Consider the following 22725-nt stretch of genomic DNA (forward strand, 5'->3'; position numbering starts at 1 on the left):
TTCTGTTCCTCTTTGCTTCTCAGTATCCTACATTTATTGTCTATTTGTTTGCCTTGTTTGTCATCTCCAAATAAATTGTTTCATGCTCGTGTGGATTAAAATCTATTTTGCCACTTTCATTCTCCTCTACGTAGTCCATTGATGTTTTCCTGCAGGTTAGAACTTTCTTCCTTGCTATCTTCCTTCCTTTACAAGATTTGGTTGCACAAGCAAACTTGTTTACCAGAGCCCTGACACTTAATTAAATTAGGAATTTCATAAGATTCCAAAAGTCCAGAAACTTGTACACGACCCTATAGTCACTCAACCTTTTATCCTTGGCTTGTTACCCTTTCCCTTTCCCACTGAAACAATTTTTAAATAGACTTGCCACTTTCTGTTAAATCCCTTGGGACTTGATTTTCCAGGTTAATCAACCATTTGGACAGGGTAAAATACGTGTAGAGGGTATATTGAATTTACTAACCTTATTAAATGTCCTTCGTCAACTTAGGCAGGGATTTTCTTTAACAAATCCATGCTTAATGGCCTTGATTAATCTGTGTGCATCTAAATGATTTGCAGAATTATTTTTAATAACTTGTTTACTGCTGAAGGACAGACTCACTGACCTACGATTACTCATTCTATTAATTTCTCCTCTTGAAACAGTCCTACCATGTTAGAAATCTTGCACTCTCCCAACATACCTGTAGATTGAAAAGCAGTAAAAGTAACCCTGTAATACAAGGAGGGATGGGGAAACATGGAACAACCTGGCTCAGGAATAAGCTGGAATCCATGACTCAGTAATAACAGAACACGAAGAAAACCATGACACAGTTAGGCAGACTAGGCTTGTTTTATGAAAGTAACTTATTAAGCGTTCTTTGAGAGGATGTGAGTAGCAAGAATAATCAAGATTCTAGTGGGTGCAATGTATTTGGATTTCCAAAAAGCAATCATTAAGGTGGCGTATGAAAATGGTTTGTGCACAAGTTAAGGGCTTGTGTGGTTGATGGTAATATATTAACATGATAAAGGGTTGATTAATGGACTGCAAATAGCCTAGTGATGAAAAGTCGTTTTTGTATTTGCAAGGTGGAACTCATGGATGCCTCACAGTTCAGCATTGGGGCCTTATCTGTGTACACCCATGAGTAATGTCTTGCTTAAAAGTACCATGTGTTTCATACCAAATTTGCTGACACAGCCACGAGAGGTGGAAAAGTAAGTTGGGAGGAAGGGCACCAACTGCGAAAGGAATACAGATGGGTTACATGAGTGAAAAAAGAGATTGAAGTTGGAGTATATTGTGGAGAAGTTAATTTCTGTGGGGTAGGGGGGGAAAAAAGGAAACACAAATTTGCATGATAGATAACTAAATGTTAGGTTCCAGAAAGATCTGGGTGTTCTTGTGCCAGAAGCACTAAGTGCAGCCAGTAGTTAGGAAGAGAAATCAAATGTTGGCCTTTGTTGCAAGGGGCTGGGTTACTAGAGTAAGCAAATCTTGCTGGAACCTATATTGGGCTTTGGTGAGATCACACCTGAAGTACTGCATGCAGCTTGGATCGATGGAGGATATATTTGTCTTTTTGGTGATGCAGCAAACCTTGACTCATTTGATTTTGGTATTGGGGGGTGGTTTGCATTTGTGGAAAATTTGAATGGAATGTGTTCACGAGGGGTGATCTCATGTTTTTCTTAGGGGTTTTGATCAGGTGGATGTCCTGAGAATATTTCCCTTATTGTATCCCACAGGACTGTAGATGTTCAGACACCATGTTGAAGGCTAATAAAGATTTTTGAGCCACTAAAGTAGGTGGATTAGCCAATTCCTGTAGCAGGTTCACATTGATGTTTTTTGTTGGGTCTGCAGTTTGGGAGGCTAGCAAGGAGTGCATGAAAGAATGAAGAGTGGATTACTGCAGAGTCTGTATTAAATGCCAGGATCCCCCAATATCATATTCCCATGAAGAACAGAAAATGGGTAGCTGGAAGAACAGTGTGGTACTGGAATTGCATGCTGCAGGAAAATTTGCCACTGTTTAAATCAGAACTTGGAGGAAGCGGCCAGAATAGTCTTATTTCCAAAAATGTGTGCAGTTGATTCCAAATTGAAAAGATGCTCAGCCTGGGCTGAGGTGGAGGGAGAAATGTGTTGTCTGCTGACCTTTCAGAACTTGGCTCAGTCCTGCAAAAGGAAGTGAGAATTATGCCAGATTTGTGTTCAGTAAGGCTGTTGTGATGTTATGCTTTCTCTGAACTGCAAATTTATGAACATTGAAGGCCTTTTCTCCATTGAAACACTAGGAGTCTGTTGTTGAAGGGTAACTGGAGTTAATGAACTATTGTAACCTTCTTTATAAATACAATGGAACCCAACTGTTTCTATTTCTCTTCCCTTTTTCTCCCTCTTTCCCTGCCAGCCCACGTGTCCTTTTCTGATTTGCTTAGTAAGGAAAAGAAAAACATCATGTGAAAAGGCAAATATAAATTGGCAATAGCATTAAATGGCAAATTTTGTTGGCACATCTAGTGTTATTCCCTCTTTTTTTTCTGAAATAACTTGCAGTCATGTTGCTCTGAAGTTCAGAACTGGAGGGATCTTTATCTATTTATAGTGGTCTCAAAAATGATTTGCACTCCATTCTGTATGTACTGTTATCGCCATTATTTCTGGAAGCATTGAACACGTGTTTACCTTCAGTTAGTTTCCTTCTCTTAATTCAGTAAATCTTATGTGCATTTTCCAAAATGGTAGTTTGTATCAAAGGGGAATGGAGCTTCAGTTTGCAGTAATCCAGCAGTATTTCTCCCTTTTGTGTGTCTCATGAAGATTAATGAAATATGGAGCTTTAGACTTGCGTTGCCTTTTATTTTTGCTTTATTGGGCAGATGTGCTCTCTTCCTCTTCTCTTTCCCCTAATATTAAAATGAAATCAGGTAAAACAGATTATGTTTCAACTTGACCATGACTCACTCTATTCCTGGAAATGAACCAAGTTTGGGGATTTGAAACATTTTATTATGCAAACTGTCTCAGTGTGTTCCAATATGTGACACACGAGCCATGCCATGTTAGCGCAGTGGTTTTTAAACGTGTACTGCTTTGTATAACTTTTAATAACTTTTTCTTTGCAGAAACAGTATATTTATTTGGTGGTTGGGATGGAACACAGGATTTGGCAGATTTCTGGGCATACAGTGTTAAAGAAAACCAGTGGACTTTTATATCTAGAGATACTGAGAAAGAGGTAAGTGTTTTGTCTTAGAAAATAATGCCAGGTGGGAAATTAAGGTTTAGTTGTCAATAAGGATCTCGTATTGATGGTAGAGTCACCATAGGGATGGCATGTCAAGGTTAATGGAGGTATTCTGTCTCTGAGGGTGGTAGTCGTAATTCAAGTCATGCTTGCAGAGCTACTTTATTCACTGGTGGGATAATGTAGTCGTCCCATCCACTTGGGCTGATTCTCATTTTTTTTTCTCCAGTACTCGAACATCCTTTGCAAACAATGCTGATGTACTTTTCTGATTTCAATACCTCCTGAATTTCAGTATGTTTCATTCAGTTTTGTTTTCCTTGATGCTATTTGATTTACCATTTGGTTTGCATCTCTGTAGAGAAACATGTCCAGTAATTAATCATTTGCATTGGAGAAGGAGATCACTTATTCTTTTAGAGATTCATGCTCCACAGAGATTCATGCTGATGAAGGAGCTCATGAGCCCTGCTGTCCCTGACGCCATAAAAGAATAAAACGATTGCAGAAAGTTAATACTTTTGCTTCAAGAATTCAAATTCTAAACCAGTTTAATTGTGTTACTGCATCTAAATCCTTATTCAGCCCAAGATGTTCAGAGGGATTTCCCATTCAATCTTGTGTGTATCAAAAATTTATCTCTTGTCATGAACTCAATCTTTCTGGAAAAGAAATTTATTTGTTTTGCATTTGTGTCGTTGCACAGATTTGATGTCATCTTAAACGGAAGCAAAACTAATAATTTTTTTTTGCACAAAAATTGAAGTGTGTATTTTACCACCTCTGGAGCACTCTAATAGCACATACTTCCCGTTACCCAATTAATCCTGATTCCACAGATCCATTCTCGTTCCATCTTCAGAAGATTGTTAATGCTGCTATCAGCTCTCAACCCCACCCACAGATTGGAATCACCTGCTCTTCTCTGTTTAAGCAGAGTTGCTTATTTTGTCATTGGTGCTAGGGAAGTTCCTTACATTGGCTCCTGTTTCACTGACATTATCTGGAGATGAGTATAGTGCAGACTAGTTTACTTGTGTTTCTGCTGCACTTTCTGCAAAGTAAGAGAGAAGGTCAGGGGAATCTTCTACCTCATGAGTTTTAACTTGTTTTCAAATTTACACCCAAAAGTTAATTATACTGATTTAATGACAAATGAAGTATTTTTGGGTAGTAGCCAGAATTAATTGTGCAAGTATTTTTTTTAGTGAAAAGAAGTGGTTTGCATGGGACAAGAATCTCTAAAGAGATCAGCAAAAGTCTCACTTGTTGGTGTAATATAATCAAAGGTGTAAATATCATACTAAACCTGTAAAGCAGAGTTTAAGCAATTCGTCTAAGACCCCTAAAGTAGTGATTTGATTCTATACTAGTCAGTTCACATTTTCTGGCATGTTTCTGCATTTATGGTAATACTTCATATTATGAAGCTCCATATAACAAAAGACCTGTTCCAGGTAGGAATTTGCTTTACAGTGCCTCCTTTATTTTTTCTAAAACCTCTCTGCCATGTTAATAGATACTTGTGCTTTCATATACAATTGCTTTTGCTAAATTTTGTGCAACAAATTGGTTTTCAGAAACATCCCTGATGTAATATGAGATACTACTGTACTTGAGCATACTTTTGTTTTTGTTTAAGCAATTTGGTGGTCCCTGACTGATGCATAAAAGATTTTTCTCACTGGTGAGTGGTGTTGAATTAACAAAGAAGAAACACTTTAAAACATTGCTTTTCCACTAAAGTTACTGCTGAGAGCAGTGAGTGCCATTTATAGGCATCTGTGATGTCTGTAAACAAGTAGAATCAGTGGAGAAGTTTATTTTGACCACGTTATACATAATGCATTTAAGGTTTGAGGAAAGATGTGGACTGAGAGGGCGTAGCTTGATATATTGGCGCACAATCCAGTCCATTGAGTGTTCTCCAGTGTTAAACTTGATGAATGTTTGTTCTGAGGAAAATCATAGGAGGCTTCTGTGATCAAATAACCTGACTTGTATACATTTGGTGCCAAACTGTGGAGCTTTTACCCAGTATTAAATTTATTCAATTCCACTTACGTCTAGCTATCAGTTCCAATAATGAATCATGACAGTAAATAATGTGGCTCCAAATTAGTGTGCAAGTAAAATTAAATGATTTATGTCTATTGTTATTGTTTTGGTTTTTGTATGAAAGGTGAATTTGACTCGTTCATTGAAGTAGCAATGAGTTGTCAGTCAGCGATTGATTCGGTGCCCCTGAATATCATGAGAAAATTTCCTGTACTCTATTGTTCAGTCTGTTCATATTTTTATGTAGAAGACTGTCTTGCTGCATATTCTGCAGACTCAACCATACCCACAACCATATTGGATAAAAGGTCAGAATTCTTCCGCTGCCCAAAAATAGGCTTGAGATACACTTCTTCAATTGAAACAGAGGAACTATGCTGAAGGAGTTCCCAGAATACGTAGTAGTTTTGATACAGGCACTAGGCTGTTTGAGGGCAGTTGAGAGTCACTGACGACATTGTGAGTCTGGAATTGCACTTAGGCAATGAGTGATAAGTAATGGAAATTCTTTTTTGAAATGAGTAGGATTTTTGCAGTAGTTTCAGCATTGTGTTACAAAAAATTAGCATGTTAATTCATTTGAAACAAATTTCTCAGCAGCTGAGGTGGGATTTGAACAAATTTCTCTTTATTAGTACTGACCTGCTAGATTACTAGTCAAAATGGATGATAACCATATCATAGCCTGGAGGACTCTATTTCAAGTTCTTCAACTCTATATAATTAGCACTTTTTCTCTTTCGTGTGAGAACTGGCCACTTTTGCCTTTTGCTTTTATTTGTATAGTCTGGACAGCATTATACAATATCAGCAACACATTACACAGACCAAAGAGCTTAATCTGATTTTAACTGCTCTTTACTTTCCACATTATTTCACCCTATCAGAGAAATTCCTTTTTGTTCCACTTCTTATTGCCCCACCCCACCTTCTCTGCTACCTAGACTAACTTGTTTCTCTTTTTCTCAGTTCTGATGAAGGGTCCTGGACATTGAAATGTTAACTGTTTCTCTTTCCATGACGCTGCCTGGACTGTTGAAATTTCCCAGCATTTTCTGGTTTCATTTTAGAAAATATTCCAGAGTTTGCTCCTTTAAGATTTCTCAATGCTGTTTGCAATTTAGTCAGTGATAGAAAATGATTCTTGATCAATGAATTTCATAAGCCTTGCCTTGGCCCTCAATGCTTTCCTGTTCAAAAATGCAGATACTGGGGGAGAAAAGCAACTGGTCTTTATAACAGTGCCATATGTAATGAGGAAATCCAAAGCATTAACAATAAGTGCTTTTTGAAGCATTTTGTGTTGGGAAGGGGAATATGTCAGGCAATTTGAATATGAGGTCCTGCAAACAGCATATGAGTTTAATGACCAGTTGGTTTGTGGTACTGGGTGAATTTATTGTTTCTGTATAATTTCTCCTGGGACCTTTTTAATGCCTTCACAAACAGACAAAACTGGAAAAAATAACATTTCTTGACGGTGCAGTGCTGCTTGTGAGATGACGTATTAGCTTGCCTGCTACAGGTATAGAGTGGGATTTCAATCCTCAACTTTCTAAGTCAGATGTGATATTAATAGAGAGAAGCTGGGTTCTGATGAAAATAAGAGACTCATTTCTGTTCATGTTCATTTTTAAAAAAAAAGTACATGCTGTAAATGGAGATGTGCAACAGAATCACATCCTTGATCAGAATCTGGGGAAGGAAGTACATTAATCTAGGTTTTTTTATTCTTTGCATGTCACTTGGACAATTGAGAAAGTAATGACTTCTGAGGGAGTGGAGTCATTGGATGCACATCCAGCAAAAAAAAATGAACCAAACAGCTGGACCGTCTTAAATGTATGCATGATGTTTAAAGTTAATGAAACATCCAAAAGGACAAAATATTGTAGAAATAGTTACATAAAGATGCCAGAAAAAGAAAACAAAAACAGAATTACAGAAGTAGTTTTGAAAACTACAGAATACCAGGCAGAGATCTTCCAACACTGCAAGAACGGTCCTTGGTTGCAAACAATTTGCCAGAATCCTTTTCATATTTTGTATCTCATATCTCCAAGGCCAACCTGTAAAAAAAAAACCCTGCCCAGCATTGCCCGTTGTGGAGAAACTAGCAAAGTTGAAGTGCTCTATTTTAGCTGATACACTAAAATGAGGCTCTCCATCCTTTCAGATGGATATAAAAGGTCCATGATGCCATTTGAGTCAAAAAGTGAAGTTTGTCCTTGTGTTCTGGCTAAATATTTAATTGTCAAACATAAGTAATTTTTTTTCTCTGCAGTCATTATCATATTTGGAGCATCTTGTGAGCAAGTTACCGTTGACTTGCCTGCATTGTGAAACTGCTCATTGGCTTTCATGAGATCAGAAGGGTGCTCTATAAGTGCAGGTTTCTTTGAATGCTGCTTGTGCCTTAAAGTTAAATCATCTCTTCAGGAGAGAGAGAACTTAATGCATAATTGCAAACAGACTTCATGCTACTATGTTGGGTTTATCTTTTTTTTAATGAATCTGGAATAAAGTTCTGTTAACTTTCAAGTTAGAATTTACCAGGCTTGGCACCAATTATGTGTCCGAAGTTAAATGTTTTGCCCAGATTGGTATGACTCTAAGGAGGGTTGTACAATCTGGTGTGGCCAGATATTTTAATATGCAAGTTCAGACAGTGAATCCTTGCAGGGAGCTTGCTGTGTGGCATCAGACTTTGAAATTTTCACATCTCTGTATGTTCAAGTTTATTGTCATGGGCACATACCCAGGGTATAAATGCCATGGAAACTAGCTTTTTGCAGCAGCAGCACAGTACCTTACAAACATAAGTTAATGTAAACTTAAATTATACGTACACGACACAATAACCTAAAGCTAATGTAATTACATTAGTGCAGGTTGAGTAAAATTATTATCCAAGGTACAATTAGGGTTTTTCAGATTGGTTCAAAAACTGGCAGTGGGGAAGAAGCTGTAGTTGGCTTTGGACATGGGTGGATCTCTGAGGGAGTATGTGCTTCAGCTTGGCCTTTTTTTGAAAAAAGAGAATTGCAATTAAAGCCATTTTAATGGAAAAGCAGAATTTGCACTCCTGCATGCTTCAAACGATCCAACACAGCCTAATATTTTCAAAAAAAAAGGCTTTGAAAGATTATTGAGTAGCTCTTGTGGAAATCTGGAACAGATTTTATATTTATTATTCTTTGCTGTGCTTTGTAGGATAATTATTTCAAAAGTTTGGCTGCTTTGTTTCCCTAAGGAGCTGGTTTTTAGTAGATAAAGGTGCTTAGGATCATTGAATGAAGAAATTTAGGAAGAACCATTTGTTCTTCCAGCTTAAAATCCTGATCATCTTACACCCCCTGCTGGCTAGAGGAGCCCTTTATTTCCAGTATTTTTCTTGGCACCGTTCTACATTTAAATTGTTCAGAGTTAGTCAGTGAAAGTAGCCTGTGAAATGTTTGTGAATGCGGAAGTTATTTTTCTCTCCCACCACCTTCATTTTGTCATTCTTCTGTCTTGAAACTTTCCACTGGCTATTTCGCTGTTAAGATTTCGAAGCTGTCAGCAGTACTATATGCCTGGCTTCCCCATTCAGTCACTGACGTATTATGTGTCCAGTACTCGTTGTACTTTCAGTGCGTTTAACTGGTTGGGAAATCTGGCTGTTTTCGAACAGTAGATCAACTGCTTTGGCACAACCAGGCCTTGACTATTAATTTGGCTCAAAACCGCAATGGCTGGTACCATTTACCACAAATGTCAGGGGATGTATGGGTAGTGCCATCTGGCCTAAAATATGCCAATAATTATGTGCTGCAGATCTTGGTAAGAAAATATTTTATGTGATCTTAAAAATGCTTGAATTGAGACGGTCAAAATTCCTACAGGAGTTGCATTTTAAAAACACAAGATTGGGGAAAACACTAATTTTTTATATCTTTCGAACTACATAGTTGAAGCACTTGTGAAGTATTGTTACAATTGTTTGCAGGAAATATGATAGTCAGTTTGGATACAACAAGATTACACAAGCAGTCGTGAGTTCATGATCAAGTTCAGTTATGTAGACTGAGCAATATTTATTGGCCAGGATGCTTACGAAATTTAAAGCCTAATCAAAAAAAAAAGTCTTGTTTTCATTAGTGTGGTTAAGTGTTATTTTTCATACCATGGCCTGATGTATATGCAAGACTGACTCAATTAGTTTGCATAAGTCAGCTTTTCAGGTCAATGTCTATCGCAAACATTATGTCTTTTAACTGTTCATGAATGTCTTAAAATTACTCTCTGGAGTATCCCAGGACTTAAAATTTGAGATTCCTTATTTGGGAATGACATGGGGTTTTCAACTCAAAATTGTGCATTACAGCTGTTCTCAACCCCTAAGGTCAGTGAATCCAAAGTTTTTGAACTTCAAAAGAGAAATGAATAGATTTTTGGGGCATTAAAAGAGAAAGTGTATGCTTTGTGAAGCAGCCTTGATATTCCTGGATAGCAAAGCAGGTTCAAATGCCATGTGGAGTATTTCTAACCCTGTTGCTTCAGTTTTATGTTTTGTCTTGGATACAGCACATCTAATTTGTTGAAATGTTATTAGTTTGTCACCTTCTGAAGCTCAACTTGAATTGGTCAACAAGCTATTCAGATGTACCCAGTTACTAGGTCAGATCATTATAAAATCATACAACTACCTGACCTTAACTTTGGCAGCAGATTCTTACATGACAAAGTCACACAAATCAACCAACCTTAGTCCAGTCAATCTTTGGGTATCTGGGGATTTGTGCTTCAGTTGTTAGAACTTTCCAACAGATTAGCTGTACAAAAGCCTGCTGCAAGCATTCTCAGTGTTGTATCTTAAGGCAGTTTGGGACATTAACTATATCAATATTAACAGATTATGTTTCATTCCCCTCAATGTATTGGAAGTGACTATGTGATGTCGTTAGGAAGAAATGGCCCTGGATCCTGAGTGTTGACTCAACACATGAAGTCTCATGGCATCAGTTTAAACTTGGTTAATGAAATCTCGTGCTGACTACCTCCCACCATCTTCCATTGTCTTCCTTTAGCCGAGAAATTGGTACATTTCCTTGTTTGAAAACCATTCACAAGTAGTACTGAAGATGGCATGGGTGCTTTGTATTGTGGGTGGAAACCCTAGATGTCCCTCGTAGTGGTAGCATCACCATGAGCCAAGCTGGCTGACTTCTGAAGGAAATTGCTGCCAGACTGGTTCCCTGCAGTGAAGAATAAACTTGTTTCTCTTAATCTTGTTTATGTGTCTGTTCTGGCTGCATCTATCGATCATACTAGTAAAAGTTACTTCCACATAATACAAAAATAGTAATTAATGTAGGATTAGTGGTTGATGGTCAGCATGGTCTCAGTGGGTCAAAGGGCCTTTTTCTGTGCTGCACCAATCCATGACTTTGACAGTCCTTGTAGATCTAGAGTCCTGCCTTCATACTGCAGCAACTTAATTATGCTCTATTCTGTTGGTAACCTCATGGTTCAGCATATCTCTCAAACCGCAGGACAAATGGTTTCAGTGAGGAGCTTGTTTGCAAGTAAAATTAAATTTCCTACCTGGTGTACTTATAGCACAAGACTACATACATGATGATCACTTTAAGTAGCTGGCATTAGAGTTCAATAATCCCATGGTGGATCAGATCGGTCCTATCCTTAATAATGGTGGAGCCCAACATGCTTGAAAAATTTGAAGTATTTGCTTTATCTTGGACCAGAAATCTTTTTCTGCTGCCTCCTGAGGTCCCAACTGTCCCAGAAGCAAACTTTCAGCCAATTCAATTATCTCCATTTGATGTCAAACAGCTAAGAGCATTGAGCACAAAGAAAAGCGAATACCCCAAAATGTCCTCGCTGTAGTGCTGCAGATCAAGTTGTTGTATTGCAGCTGCAACACTAGGATCTCATCTTAAATATGGAAAATTGCATGGTGTATCTTGTCCAGATAAAGTCAGACAAACCCACTCTGGCTAACTACTGGCCCATTTGTTAATACTCCATTACCACCAAAGAAATGGAAGGCATGACTTTAAGTTTTGTCAACTTGCTTGCCAATAGAATAGTTAAATGCTCAGTTTAGGTGTGCCAGGATCATTCCAGAATTCATTTTGGTCATGGTCCATACAATGGTAAAGGAGCTAAATTCCAGAGGTAAGCTGAGATCAGCATTTAATTGAGCATGGTATCAGGAAATGTTCTGTAAAACTGAATTAGATTGTAACCAAGGAAGAAACTTCCCCTCTGCAGGATTCTGCCTCACTGCCTAGCTCAAAGATGGTTGTGATTGTTGGAGGCCAGTTTTCTTTGCTTCGACATGAAAATGAATAAATTGTTCATGGGAGTTCACCTGACCCAACTATTGTTGTGTCTCTCATCTTAACATTTTGGGGTATGATGGACCAGAAATATCTGGACCATCTACACGCACATGCAAATAAGAGAATGCATATCCTGAGGTGAATGCCTCATTGGCTTCCCCACAGCTTTTACAATACCTCCAAGGCTTGGTGTGACTGAATAGTTTCCACAAGACTGAATAAGTGCTATTTCAACATTTGAGTTGTATGACACCATCTAGGACCAAGCCTACCACCCAAAGCTTTGATTTCTTCCCCCAGTGGTGCACTGTGGCCGTAGGGTGTACTATCTTCAAAATGTACTGCAGCAACTGGAGCAGCCTCCTTCAAAAGTACATTCCAACCCTAATGTTTGCAACCGAGAAGTATGATCTGGGAATATTTGGTTCTGAATTTTGAAGTTTCCTGTTTTGCAGTACTGTTGGTGTAACTTCAGTGTGAAGACTGCAATGAATCAAAGCAGTGGCTCACTGCAATTTTCTTCTTGGCAGTTAAGGATGGCCAATAAGTGCCTATAGTCCTGTGATTTTAATATACCTTTTAGTTTTTAGTCTCCTCTAAACTCTCAGTTACAGCACAAATTGCACTTTACCTAAATCATTCTGAGGCCACTTTTTTTTTTAAAAGCATTAAATTTGCATTCTTTCCCTTGTGAATCTCTCAGTGCTTCGATGGATTGTGAAGCATTGTCTAAACTGTACTGACTTGATTTCTTTGCTCTTTGTGACCACTTTAAAACAACAAAGTATTTGCCTGAGAATGTGATGGTTAGGAATGGATGAAATGTATCCCAGGCTGTTTAAAAGAAGCAAGGCAGTGAACTGGAGATACAAGAGACTGTAGATGCTGGAATCTGGAGCAACACACAACGCTGGAGGAACTCAGCGGGTCAGACAGCATCTGTGGAGGGAAATGGACAGTTGATCTTTTGGGTCAAGACCCTTATCTGGAACGGTGTCCATTTCTCTCCATAGATGCTGCCTGACCCGCTGAGTTCCTCTAGTGTTTTGTGTGAAGGCAGTGAATTATGCAGGTTCTGATCTTCATTTTCTGATTACTGGAAGGGCCAGTGGATTGGAAGATGATAGAGATTGTACTAGTAATTAAAAAGCGGGTGGGGGGGGAGAAATAGTAATTTCAATTAGGAGAGGTCAATTAATTTACCTTTGGGCAAATGATTGGAACCAAATCTAAAGAGCATTATAAACTGTCATCTAGAAAGGCTGGATCGGGGCCATCTGCATGGGAAGTTGGGTCTGACTAATTGGATTGAAATATTTGAGGACATAACAAAGAGAGCCAACAATGTCTCACATGGCAGGTTGGTCAAAAAAAGCATGTCTTTTTTTTTGAAAGAAAGTGGAAAATTGAATCCAAAAGTGTTTCAGTGAAAGGAATCAGAGTGACAGCAATAGGTGTTTTGTGTCTGGAAGGCTGTTTCCTTTGGGTTTTCACAGGACTTGGTACTCAATACCTCGCTCCTCAAAGTATTTATTAATTTAGACTTAAATGTATGGGACATGATGGAGGTTTGCAGATAATACAGAAGTTGACTCTGTGGTTGACAGGAAGGAAGCTTTGGAATGGCGGGGAAGATATCAGTAGAGTGGTCCAATGGACAGAGGTGGCGATTGGAGTTCAATTCCAAGCAGTGTGAGGTGATGCAGTTGGAGAAGTCCAGCAAGGAAATGTGCATTAATGGGTGAATTAATAACGACAGTGCAGAGAAATGTAGAACTTGGATTACATGTTAACGGATCCTTAGAAGTAGCAGGACAGATCAATAAGCTGGTTCAGAATCCGATTTATTATCACTGACTTAGATGATGTGAAATCTGTTGCTCAAATGCACATGAGGTGCTTTCATTTATTAGCTGAGCCATGGAACACAAGAGCAGTGAGGTTATGTTGGAACTGAAAATGACCTTCGACCACAGCTTGCTACAGTGTGCAGTTTTGGTCAACACGTTGCAGGAAAGATGTGGTTGCACCAGAGAGGTTGTGGATGAAGTTTCATAGGACTGGAAATTTTTTCGCGGTGGGGAAGGAATTCTGTATAAGTTGAGGTTATTTGCTTTGAAACACAGTAGGCTGTGGAAAGAATGGAGGTGTGTAAAATTATAAAATACCTAGATAGAAGAAACGAGAAGGAGCTAGTTCTCTGAGTAGAGGGGTTAAAACTGGGGCCATGAATTGAAAGTAATTGACAGAAGTGATAGAGGGGAACTGAGGAATTTTTTCACTGAGGATAATGGGAGTTTGGAACTTGATGCTGGAGGGTAGTTGAGGAAGAAATCTTTACTACATTTTAAAAAGTACTTAGTCAATCGCCTAGTAGCTGACAGTTCTTTACATGCATAGAGAAGGGGATTGGTATGTCACCACCCACCCCGACTGCCTCCAATGCACCTGAACCCATGGTCACTGATGACGTAAGATCAGTCTTCTGGAGAGTGAACCCATGGAGTGCATCTGGCCTGGATGGTGTCCCTGGCTGTGTCCTCTGATCCTAGGGAGATCAGCTGGTGGGGGTATTTGCAGACATTTTTAACTTCTCCCTGCTTCAATCTGAGGTTCCCACCTGCTTTAAGAAGACTACTATCATCCCAGTAAATCCTTAATGACTACCACCCGGTGGCTCGGACATTCACCATGAAGTGCTTTGAGAGGCTGGTCATGGCACGCATTAACTCCAGCCTCCCAGAAAAATCAACCCACTGCAATTTGCTGACCGTTGAAACAGGTCTATGGTGGATGCCATCTCCCTGGTCCTACACTCATCTCTGGAACATCTGAACAGTAAAGACACCTACATTCGACAATTGTTAATTGATTACAACTCTGCCTTCAATACTATAATTCCAAGCAAACTCATCACCAAACTCCGAGACCTGGGACTCAACACCTCCCTTTGCAACTGCATCCTTGACTTCTTGACCAACAGACCACAATCAGCAAGGATAGGCAGCAACACCTCTGGCACAAGTACTCACAACACTAGTGCCCCACAAAGCTGCGTCCTCAGCCCCCTACTCCCTATACACTTATGACTGTGTGGCCAGATTCTGCGCTAACTACATATTCAAGTTTGCAGATGATACAACCGTAGTGGGCTGTATCTCAAATAACGAGGAGTCGGAGTCTAGGAAAAAGAGAGAGAGCTTAGTGACGTGGTGCCATGACAACAACCTTCCCCTCAATGTCAGCAAAGCAAAAGAGCTGGTCATTGACTTCAGGAAGGGGGGTGGTGCATGTGCACCTGTCTACATCAATGGTGCTGAGGTCAAGAGGGTTGAGAGCTTCAAATTCCTAGGAGTGAACATCACCAATAAGCTGTCCTGGTCCAACCACATAGATGCTACAGCCAAGAAAGCTCACCAGTGCCTCTACTTCCTCAGGAGACTAAAAAGATTTGGCATGTCCTGTTGGGCACTCACCAACTTTTATCGATGCACCGTAGAAAGCATCCTTTCTGGATGTATCAAGGCTTGGTATGGCACTGCTTTGCCTGGGACTGCAGAGAGTTGTGGACACACCCCAGCACATCACAGAAACCAGCCTCCCCTCCATGGACTCCGTCTGTACTTCTCGCTGCCTTGGCAAAGCAGCCAGCATAATCAAAGCCTCACCCACCTGGGACATTCTCTCTTCTCCCCTCTCCTATCGAGCAGAAGATATAAAAGCCTGAAAGCACGTACCACCAGGCTCAAGGACAGTTTCTATCCTGCTGTTGTAAGACTATTGAACAGTTCCCTGGTATGATAAGGTGGACTCTTGGCCTCGTAATCCACCTTATGACCTTGCACCTTATTGTCTACTTGCACTGCACTGTTTCTGTAGCTGTGACACTTCACTCTGCATTCTGTATTTTACCTTGTACTACCTCAATGTGCTGTGTAATGACTTGATTTGTATGAACAGTATGCAAGACAAGTTTTTCACTGTACCTCGATAGAAGTGAAAATAATAAATGAATTCCAATCCAAGCCCTAAAAAGGGATAGTAAATAGGATAGTTTTTCAAATGGGTACACAATAAGCCATTTTATTTTCCCTGTTCTTTGATAACCTGTTTGTAATATCTTAAACCAATCATGCTGACATGTGACCTTGTTTTACTGTGGTGTGCAAGTACAAGTTTGTCTTTATGATTCTGTTAAACAGTGAAATGTGCACTCAATGCTTTCGCACAAGCAATGTTGCAAGTGAATGGGGGGAAAACAACTCTGCTTCTAATTAAGATAGCAGTGAATTGTCTTCCCTTACCAGAAGTGCTGTAAACAAGGTCACTGTCCTCTTCAGCAATTCGTGAAGTTGGTTGTGTGCCCTCCATCCACTTTCTGATGCTACCCATCAATGGCTCAGTTGGTTCCACTCTTGCTTTGACTCCAAAGATTGTTGGTTTGTTCATACATCGGTGACTTGAATGCAAAAATATTAGCTGATGAGCAACAGGGGACGTGTACCCAGTATGCTGGCTAATATACATCTCTTAATTGATAAGTCAAAAAATTATCTGGTCATGATCACAATACTGTTTATGGGAGTTGCTTGTGTGTAAATCGGTTGGCATGTTTCTGACATTACAGCAGGAACTGCAGTTCAGGAGTATTCAATTGGGTGCAGAGTGCTTTGGGATAACAAGGTTGTGAAAGGTATTGAATAATTTCAAGCTTAATGTACAATGCAATGCAGGTTACTAAAATATAGTATTAAAGTTGACTGGCTTTGACTCCACATGGATGGCTGTTAAGTGAAATGCAAAAAAAAACAACAGCACTCTTGTATAACCCAGTTTTGCGATTGATGTTGATTTGAGCCAGGAGAAGGTTTACCCTTCAGCTCCCTACATTTCCTTCATCTGTGCCTGACTAATGTTGTTTGACAGATATAAACATCTACTCCATAGCATTATAATTTTTCTGCACAGGAGACCAATGAGTATAAATTTAGTCAATTACTGCTGTGTGAATTTCAGCCAGGTGAAATGCTTGAGGATTGTACTATTTATTGAGTCATTTGGGGGGGGGGGAACACCCAGGGGTACAGTTGGCTGCTTTGCACTTAAATCTGCTAAAGAGCAAATTGAAAGTTAATTATATATGCTTATGTCCCAGATTCAGAGCTGTTGGTTTTCGGATCAGTACTGACTGGAAGTATAACTTCTCGCTGATGCTATAGCCGTTTCTTCAAATATAAATAAAGGATGTATGATTAGCATGTACAGCTTGTGAGATAATTCTATGTGCAAACCTAATCTACTGGTCATCCACCTTACCAAAATATCAGGTTATAGTCAGGTGTTGAAGTCTCATTATATTAGATTTAGGTTGTGCAGAACCTCATTTCGAATTGGTTAAGCTGCAATTAGCTGTATTTTCCCCATGTAGTTTGGAAAATTGATGTGGTTATGGCATGGACAATGAAAATAATTTCTAACTGCTGGTTATTCAGTCTCGTTCAGCTGTGAAGACGTGTTTGCCACAAAGTCTGCATGTCGTCCAAAAGCAAAAGAGCTTTGACAGGAAACATGAGCTCTTTTTCTCTCTCTGGATTCTGTGCCTGATTTAAATAATTCCAGCAATTTTTCTTTTATTCTGCCCAGTGCTTAGACATGTCTTTTCAGAGCAATGCGTGGCATATATTTCAGAAATCAATCAGTTTTAAAATTCTGCGAGCTTTAATATTTCTCCCTGAAAATGAACTTGGATGTTTGGGAATGTCATTTGTCAAGCATAAAGTGCAAAAATTGCACACATCCTGGTTTCTTCATGGCAAAGAAATTGTTGGCTTCCAACTTGATCTACTGTCACCCAAGTCAGAACTGGGTAACCGTTAAACTGACCTTTTCACTCATACTGAAGTAGAAAATGCCTTGTCATTGGTTCTTTCTGACGTCTTATTTGCCTCTCGAGTAGTTGTGAAAGATCCTCCAGGACGACTTAATAAGGAATTGAATTATTTTTGTGTCCTGGCCAATACTTGCTCCCCTTCAGCCCATCTACTTCTGAAAACCATCAGTCATGCTTTGCTGTCTTCAGTCTCGACTGTCCCTTTGAACTCCAGACCGGTCTTCTTTTTCTAGAATCATAGAACAATACAGCATGGAAATAGGCCCTTTGACCCAACTTGTCCATGCCGACCAAGATGACCATCTAAGCTAGTCCCATTTGCCTGTGTTTGACCCATATCCCTCTAAACTTTCCCTATCCATGTACCTGTCCAAATGTCTTTTAAATGTTATTGTACCTGCCTCAATCACTTCCTCTTGCAGCTCGTTCCACATACCCAATACTCTCTGTGAAGAGGCTGTTCCTCGGGTTCCTATTAAATCTTTCCCCTCTTGCCTTAAATCTCTGCCCTCTAGCTTTTGGTTCCCTTTCCCTGGGAAAAAGACTATGTGCATTGAACCTGATCTATGCCCCTCATGATTTTATACAGCTCCATCAGGTCCCACCTCAGTCTCCTACATTCCAAGGAATAAAGTCCTCGCCTGTTCAACCTCTTCCTGTAACTCAGGCCCTCAAGTCCTGGCAACATTCTTGTAAGTCATCTTTGCACTTTTTCCAGCTTAATGATGTCTTTCCTATAACAGGGTAACAAAAACTGTACACGGTACTCCAGGTGCGGCCTCACCAATATCAAACTGCATACTCGATGCTCTGGTTGATGAAGACCAGCCTGTCAAACACTGCCTTCACCACCCTGTCTACCTGTGATGCCACTTTCACAGAACTATGTACTTGTACTCCTAGTTTGCTGTTTATGGTTTTGTGTGAGCTGAACAATTGTGTTACTTACTATGACACAAGTGCTCTTTTTACCACTTAGGCTCCCAGCAAAGCAACCCTATCAATTCCATTCCCTTTCACCTTAACTCTCTGAGTCCATGCACTTATTCTCCTTTTGTGTCCATCAACTCCCTGTTGATTCTGTTACCATTCATCTACTTTGAGGGGTAATTTACAGTAGCCATTTAATCTCCCAGAATATCCATCTATGTGGGAGTGTATCAGAGTACTAGTGGAAACGAGCAAAGTCAAAGGGAGAGCTTATAAACTCCATACCGACAGCACTTCGCAGCAGAAGGTCGGTATCAAACCTGGATCCCTTGAGCTGCTTGGCAGCACTGGTAACTTGTGTTGCCTATTCACTATAACCTTTGCTATATTTCACACCCACAAAATAGCATCACTCAGTGCATTAGTTTCACCTATTTAAATGTCTGTTGAAATTAATAACTTTGTAGTTCATCTATAATTTGTTTTTGACTTGGACTATGAGATGGGTTTATGCTTCTGAGTTTCCAGTTGATTGGTGCTAGAGAATTCTTAATGAAGCAGGGATTAATTTGAAATATCATTGTTTTAAAACTTTAGTTATAATAGGTTGTGCTTTCAATCACGGTACTTGTTGATGCACTTGAAAGTGAGCAGGTCACCTTAAGTGCTGTCTGTGTGGAGTTTCCGTGTTCTCCCTGTGACTCTGCTTGTTTCCACTGATGCTCTGATTTACTCCCACAACTCAGGATGTACTGGTAAGTTAAACGTACTTCAGTTCCTGCATGTAGTTACCTTGATCTAGAACTTCATATTAAAGCCAATAATTTGCACCATTCAATGGGAAGTGAATGGAGCTGTCATTCCTTGTGTCGCAAATCCTTATATACCATGAAATAAAAATAAGTTTTGACTTAACTACATCGAAATTACCAATTGCCTTCCTTTTGCCCTTGCATTCACTGAACTGTCAGTAAAACAAGTGAGTTCTTGATGCTTCATCGAATTCCTCGTCTGAAATTATATTTATAATTTAAACTCATTGTTTTAGTTAATTGACATGTTTACAGTATTTGTATTTGAAAAGCATTTTAAAGCGGTTGATTTTTATTCTTCCCAAGTACTGCTGTGCGGTCTTCTTGTAATGATTTTCAGTACTTAACCTTTCAGCTAGAGCAGTCTCTAATGGCTTTGTGTCTATCAGTGCAGCTCTCTTGCCATTCCTCACTGAAAAAGGAGGCTAGATTCAGTGAAATTGGACCTTGAAATCAGAATACTGAAGCAAGGTTACCAACTGTGCAATGCTAGCACTTACAATGAATCAAACTCTTTGCATGATCACGTGGATATTTTCAGAAAAGACGAATGGCTTTATCTTAAAACTATTTGTTCAAAATTGTTTGTCATTAGAATTTGGTAACTTCCTTTATTTTGCATCCTTAGATTGTAGAGGTATGGTATAGTTTGATAGCTTTTGAGGGAATTGCTTGTTTAATATGTAAATTTGTCATGTTATTGCAGGCAGCTGGAGTAAAATATGATTTTTGATTGTGTGCAACAGTTACACTATCACCGCTTATAGCATGGAAGGAGGTGATTTGGACTTTTGAGTCTATTGCAGCTCTAGGGAAGAGCAAATCAGCCTGTCCCTCTCCCCGTAACCTTACAATTCACCAAAATTGACAAGTTATGAGGAGGGCAGGGGAATTAGGAGTAGGACTAGCTAGACTGCTTTTGCATGGAACTGTTATGTATTGAGTAGTCCAATGACATAATTCCATGGTATAGCCTGTGATTGGGTGCAGGTTCTGGTCAAGTGCTTGTCCAGCTCTCTCTTGATATCCATTTGAATCATTCTGGGCCCTCTCCATCTTTTGCTCAAAATAAATACTTCCTCATTTCACTTTTTGTTTTTTCTTTGCTAACCAGATTCATTCTGCCATCTGCCTTTGGAAACAGGTTTGCTTTGTCTCTTGTCTCGACCCTTCATGATTTTAAACATTTCTAACGTGTCTATCAGATCTCTTCTTGGCCTGTTCCAAGAAGAGCAACTCCAGCTTCTCCAATTGTACATGTAATTCAAGGTCCTTGTTTCTGGAATCGTTCTAATGAACGAAATCTCCAAGGCACTCTGTGGCCTTCACATCTGTCTTCTAGTGTAGTCTGGACACAATAGTCCCATTTGTGGCTGAACAAGTGTTGTATAGAGGCTCTTGTACTGTATGTTGCTAATTCTGTAGTCCATGTGCTTTTCATCTACTTCATCAACCTACCTTGCCTCTTTCAGTGATTTATGCACTTGTACATTCCAATCCCCCTTCTCAGTATTGCTCTTTGAATTAGGCCTTCCGCTGTATATTGTCTGTCCTGATTCTTCTCATTGAAGGCAACACTACTAATTTTTTTAAATTTGATTTGCTTATTCTACTAGCCTATCTTCATTCTCTTGAAGTCTATAACTAACCTTCTCGCTGTTTTGCCAAGGTTGATTGCAATTTCTATCCAGGTCAACAATCCTTTGTGATATTTATCTAAGATTCTGTTATCATAACATGAAGTGCTTAAGAATTCGTGAACATCGAGTTTTGTCTGATTATTCTTCGTTGCAAGATAGATTTCTGACCCCCCTCTCCCCCCCCCCCAAAAAAAAACAATACTACCACTGCAATCACTTCTACATTTATCAAGGGGATTGCTAATTGACAAGAACAATGCTAATGTTTTGCAACAATTCATGGTTAATTTTTTTTTTCTGTAAATTATATTGTTCTAATTGTCCTAAATCCTTTGAAAGGGAAAGATTATGCACTCTGTTTTCCACATTAGTATGGTACTGGTATAATCTAAGATGCAATTATGTAATTCTTGTTACTGAAGAGGCATTTAGACAGGCAGTTGATGGATGTAGACCACATGCAGGCAGATGTGCAGTTTAAGTTGGCATCATGGCCAGCACAGACATCGTGGGCTGAAGGGCCTGTTCCTGTGCTGTACTGTTCCATGGTCTTTGAAGTTTAAAAAAGTGGTTATTTTGGCCTTGAAAGATTTAAAATGAAGGATATTCTTCAGACCATCATGAAATACACTGTTATTACAAATGGTTCATAGATAAGTGTATGAAGTGTTGGAATTTTTTCATATAAAGCAGTGTTTTGTCATTTCATTACTAGATGCAGTAGATTCAGCTGAAAATACTTAATGGTTTAGAGCTATCTCTGAATAAATTTTCACCCTTCTAATTGAAATACAGGCCACCGTTCAGTCGGTATACAAAATGAGGACTTGAGTGCTCTTGCCCAAGTTTATGACTAAACAGCATTTTGTAGTTATCCATTTTTAACTTGTCATCCCCATCATCTTTTCCAGAGTGGCCCAAGTGCTCGATCTTGCCACAAGATGTGCATTGACACAACTCGGAGACAGATATATACACTGGGTCGTTACTTGGATTCTTCTGTGAGAAATAGCAAGTCTCTGAAGAGTGACTTCTATCGCTATGATATAGACACCAATAAATGGTCATTGTTAAGTGAAGATACAGCAACTGATGGTGGACCAAAGTTGGTGTTTGATCATCAGGTATGATGCACTGGTCCTTTGAAACTCTGGTCATGAATGACTGTTAGCCTGTTCCTATTGCTGTTGAATTTTGTCCAGAGACTTTTTTCTACATTTTCATTTACTTGCAAAAGAATAGTCAGACATCATTGACAAGTAATATTTCTCCATTCCTGATTTGAGGATGCATGGTTGTTGTTGGGCAAAATGGCACATTTTGTTTCTTTCATCCTTTGTAAATTCTTAAATTAAATGGATCTTGTGGCATTACTTTTACATGGGCAGATTGAAGTTGTGTACTGTTGCCTTTATTTTATTTCCCAGTCGATTTCATTTTTACTGCAATAAATTCAACACCAAAAAATTTATTTTTCTTAGATGTGTATGGATTCTGAAAAGCACATGATTTACACTTTTGGTGGAAGGATATTGACTTGCAATGGAAATGTTGACGACACTCGAGCTAATGAGCCACAGTTCAGTGGACTTTTTGCTTATCATTGTCTGTCTAACACCTGGAAGCTACTTCGGGAAGACTCTTGCAATGCTGGACCGGAAGATGTGCAGTCTCGGATTGGGCACTGCATGCTCTTCCATACTGTAAGTATTTGAACATTCTGTTAAGTGGGTGCAGTTTTTTTTTGCTCTTCACCTGGACATAGGATATTGATTTTTCTTTTTGAGGATCTTCTGCGTACTT

General features: G+C 39.3%; 1 protein-coding gene across 3 annotated transcripts in view; it reads left to right on the forward strand.

Annotated features, from left to right (window-relative positions):
* The window catches only part of mkln1 (muskelin 1, intracellular mediator containing kelch motifs), a 133217-nt gene that overhangs the window by 68730 nt on the left and 41762 nt on the right, over window positions 1-22725 (forward strand). For all 3 annotated transcript variants that reach the window (XM_052034089.1, XM_052034091.1, XM_052034090.1), the window contains exons 9-11: window positions 3124-3236; window positions 21834-22046; window positions 22404-22625. In XM_052034089.1, coding sequence (XP_051890049.1) covers window positions 3124-3236; window positions 21834-22046; window positions 22404-22625 — 548 coding nt within the window. The remainder of the gene's footprint in view (window positions 1-3123; window positions 3237-21833; window positions 22047-22403; window positions 22626-22725) is intronic.

Source organism: Pristis pectinata, chromosome 19 (assembly GCF_009764475.1).
Source record: "Pristis pectinata isolate sPriPec2 chromosome 19, sPriPec2.1.pri, whole genome shotgun sequence".
In the NCBI taxonomy this organism is placed as follows: Eukaryota; Metazoa; Chordata; class Chondrichthyes; order Rhinopristiformes; family Pristidae; genus Pristis; species Pristis pectinata.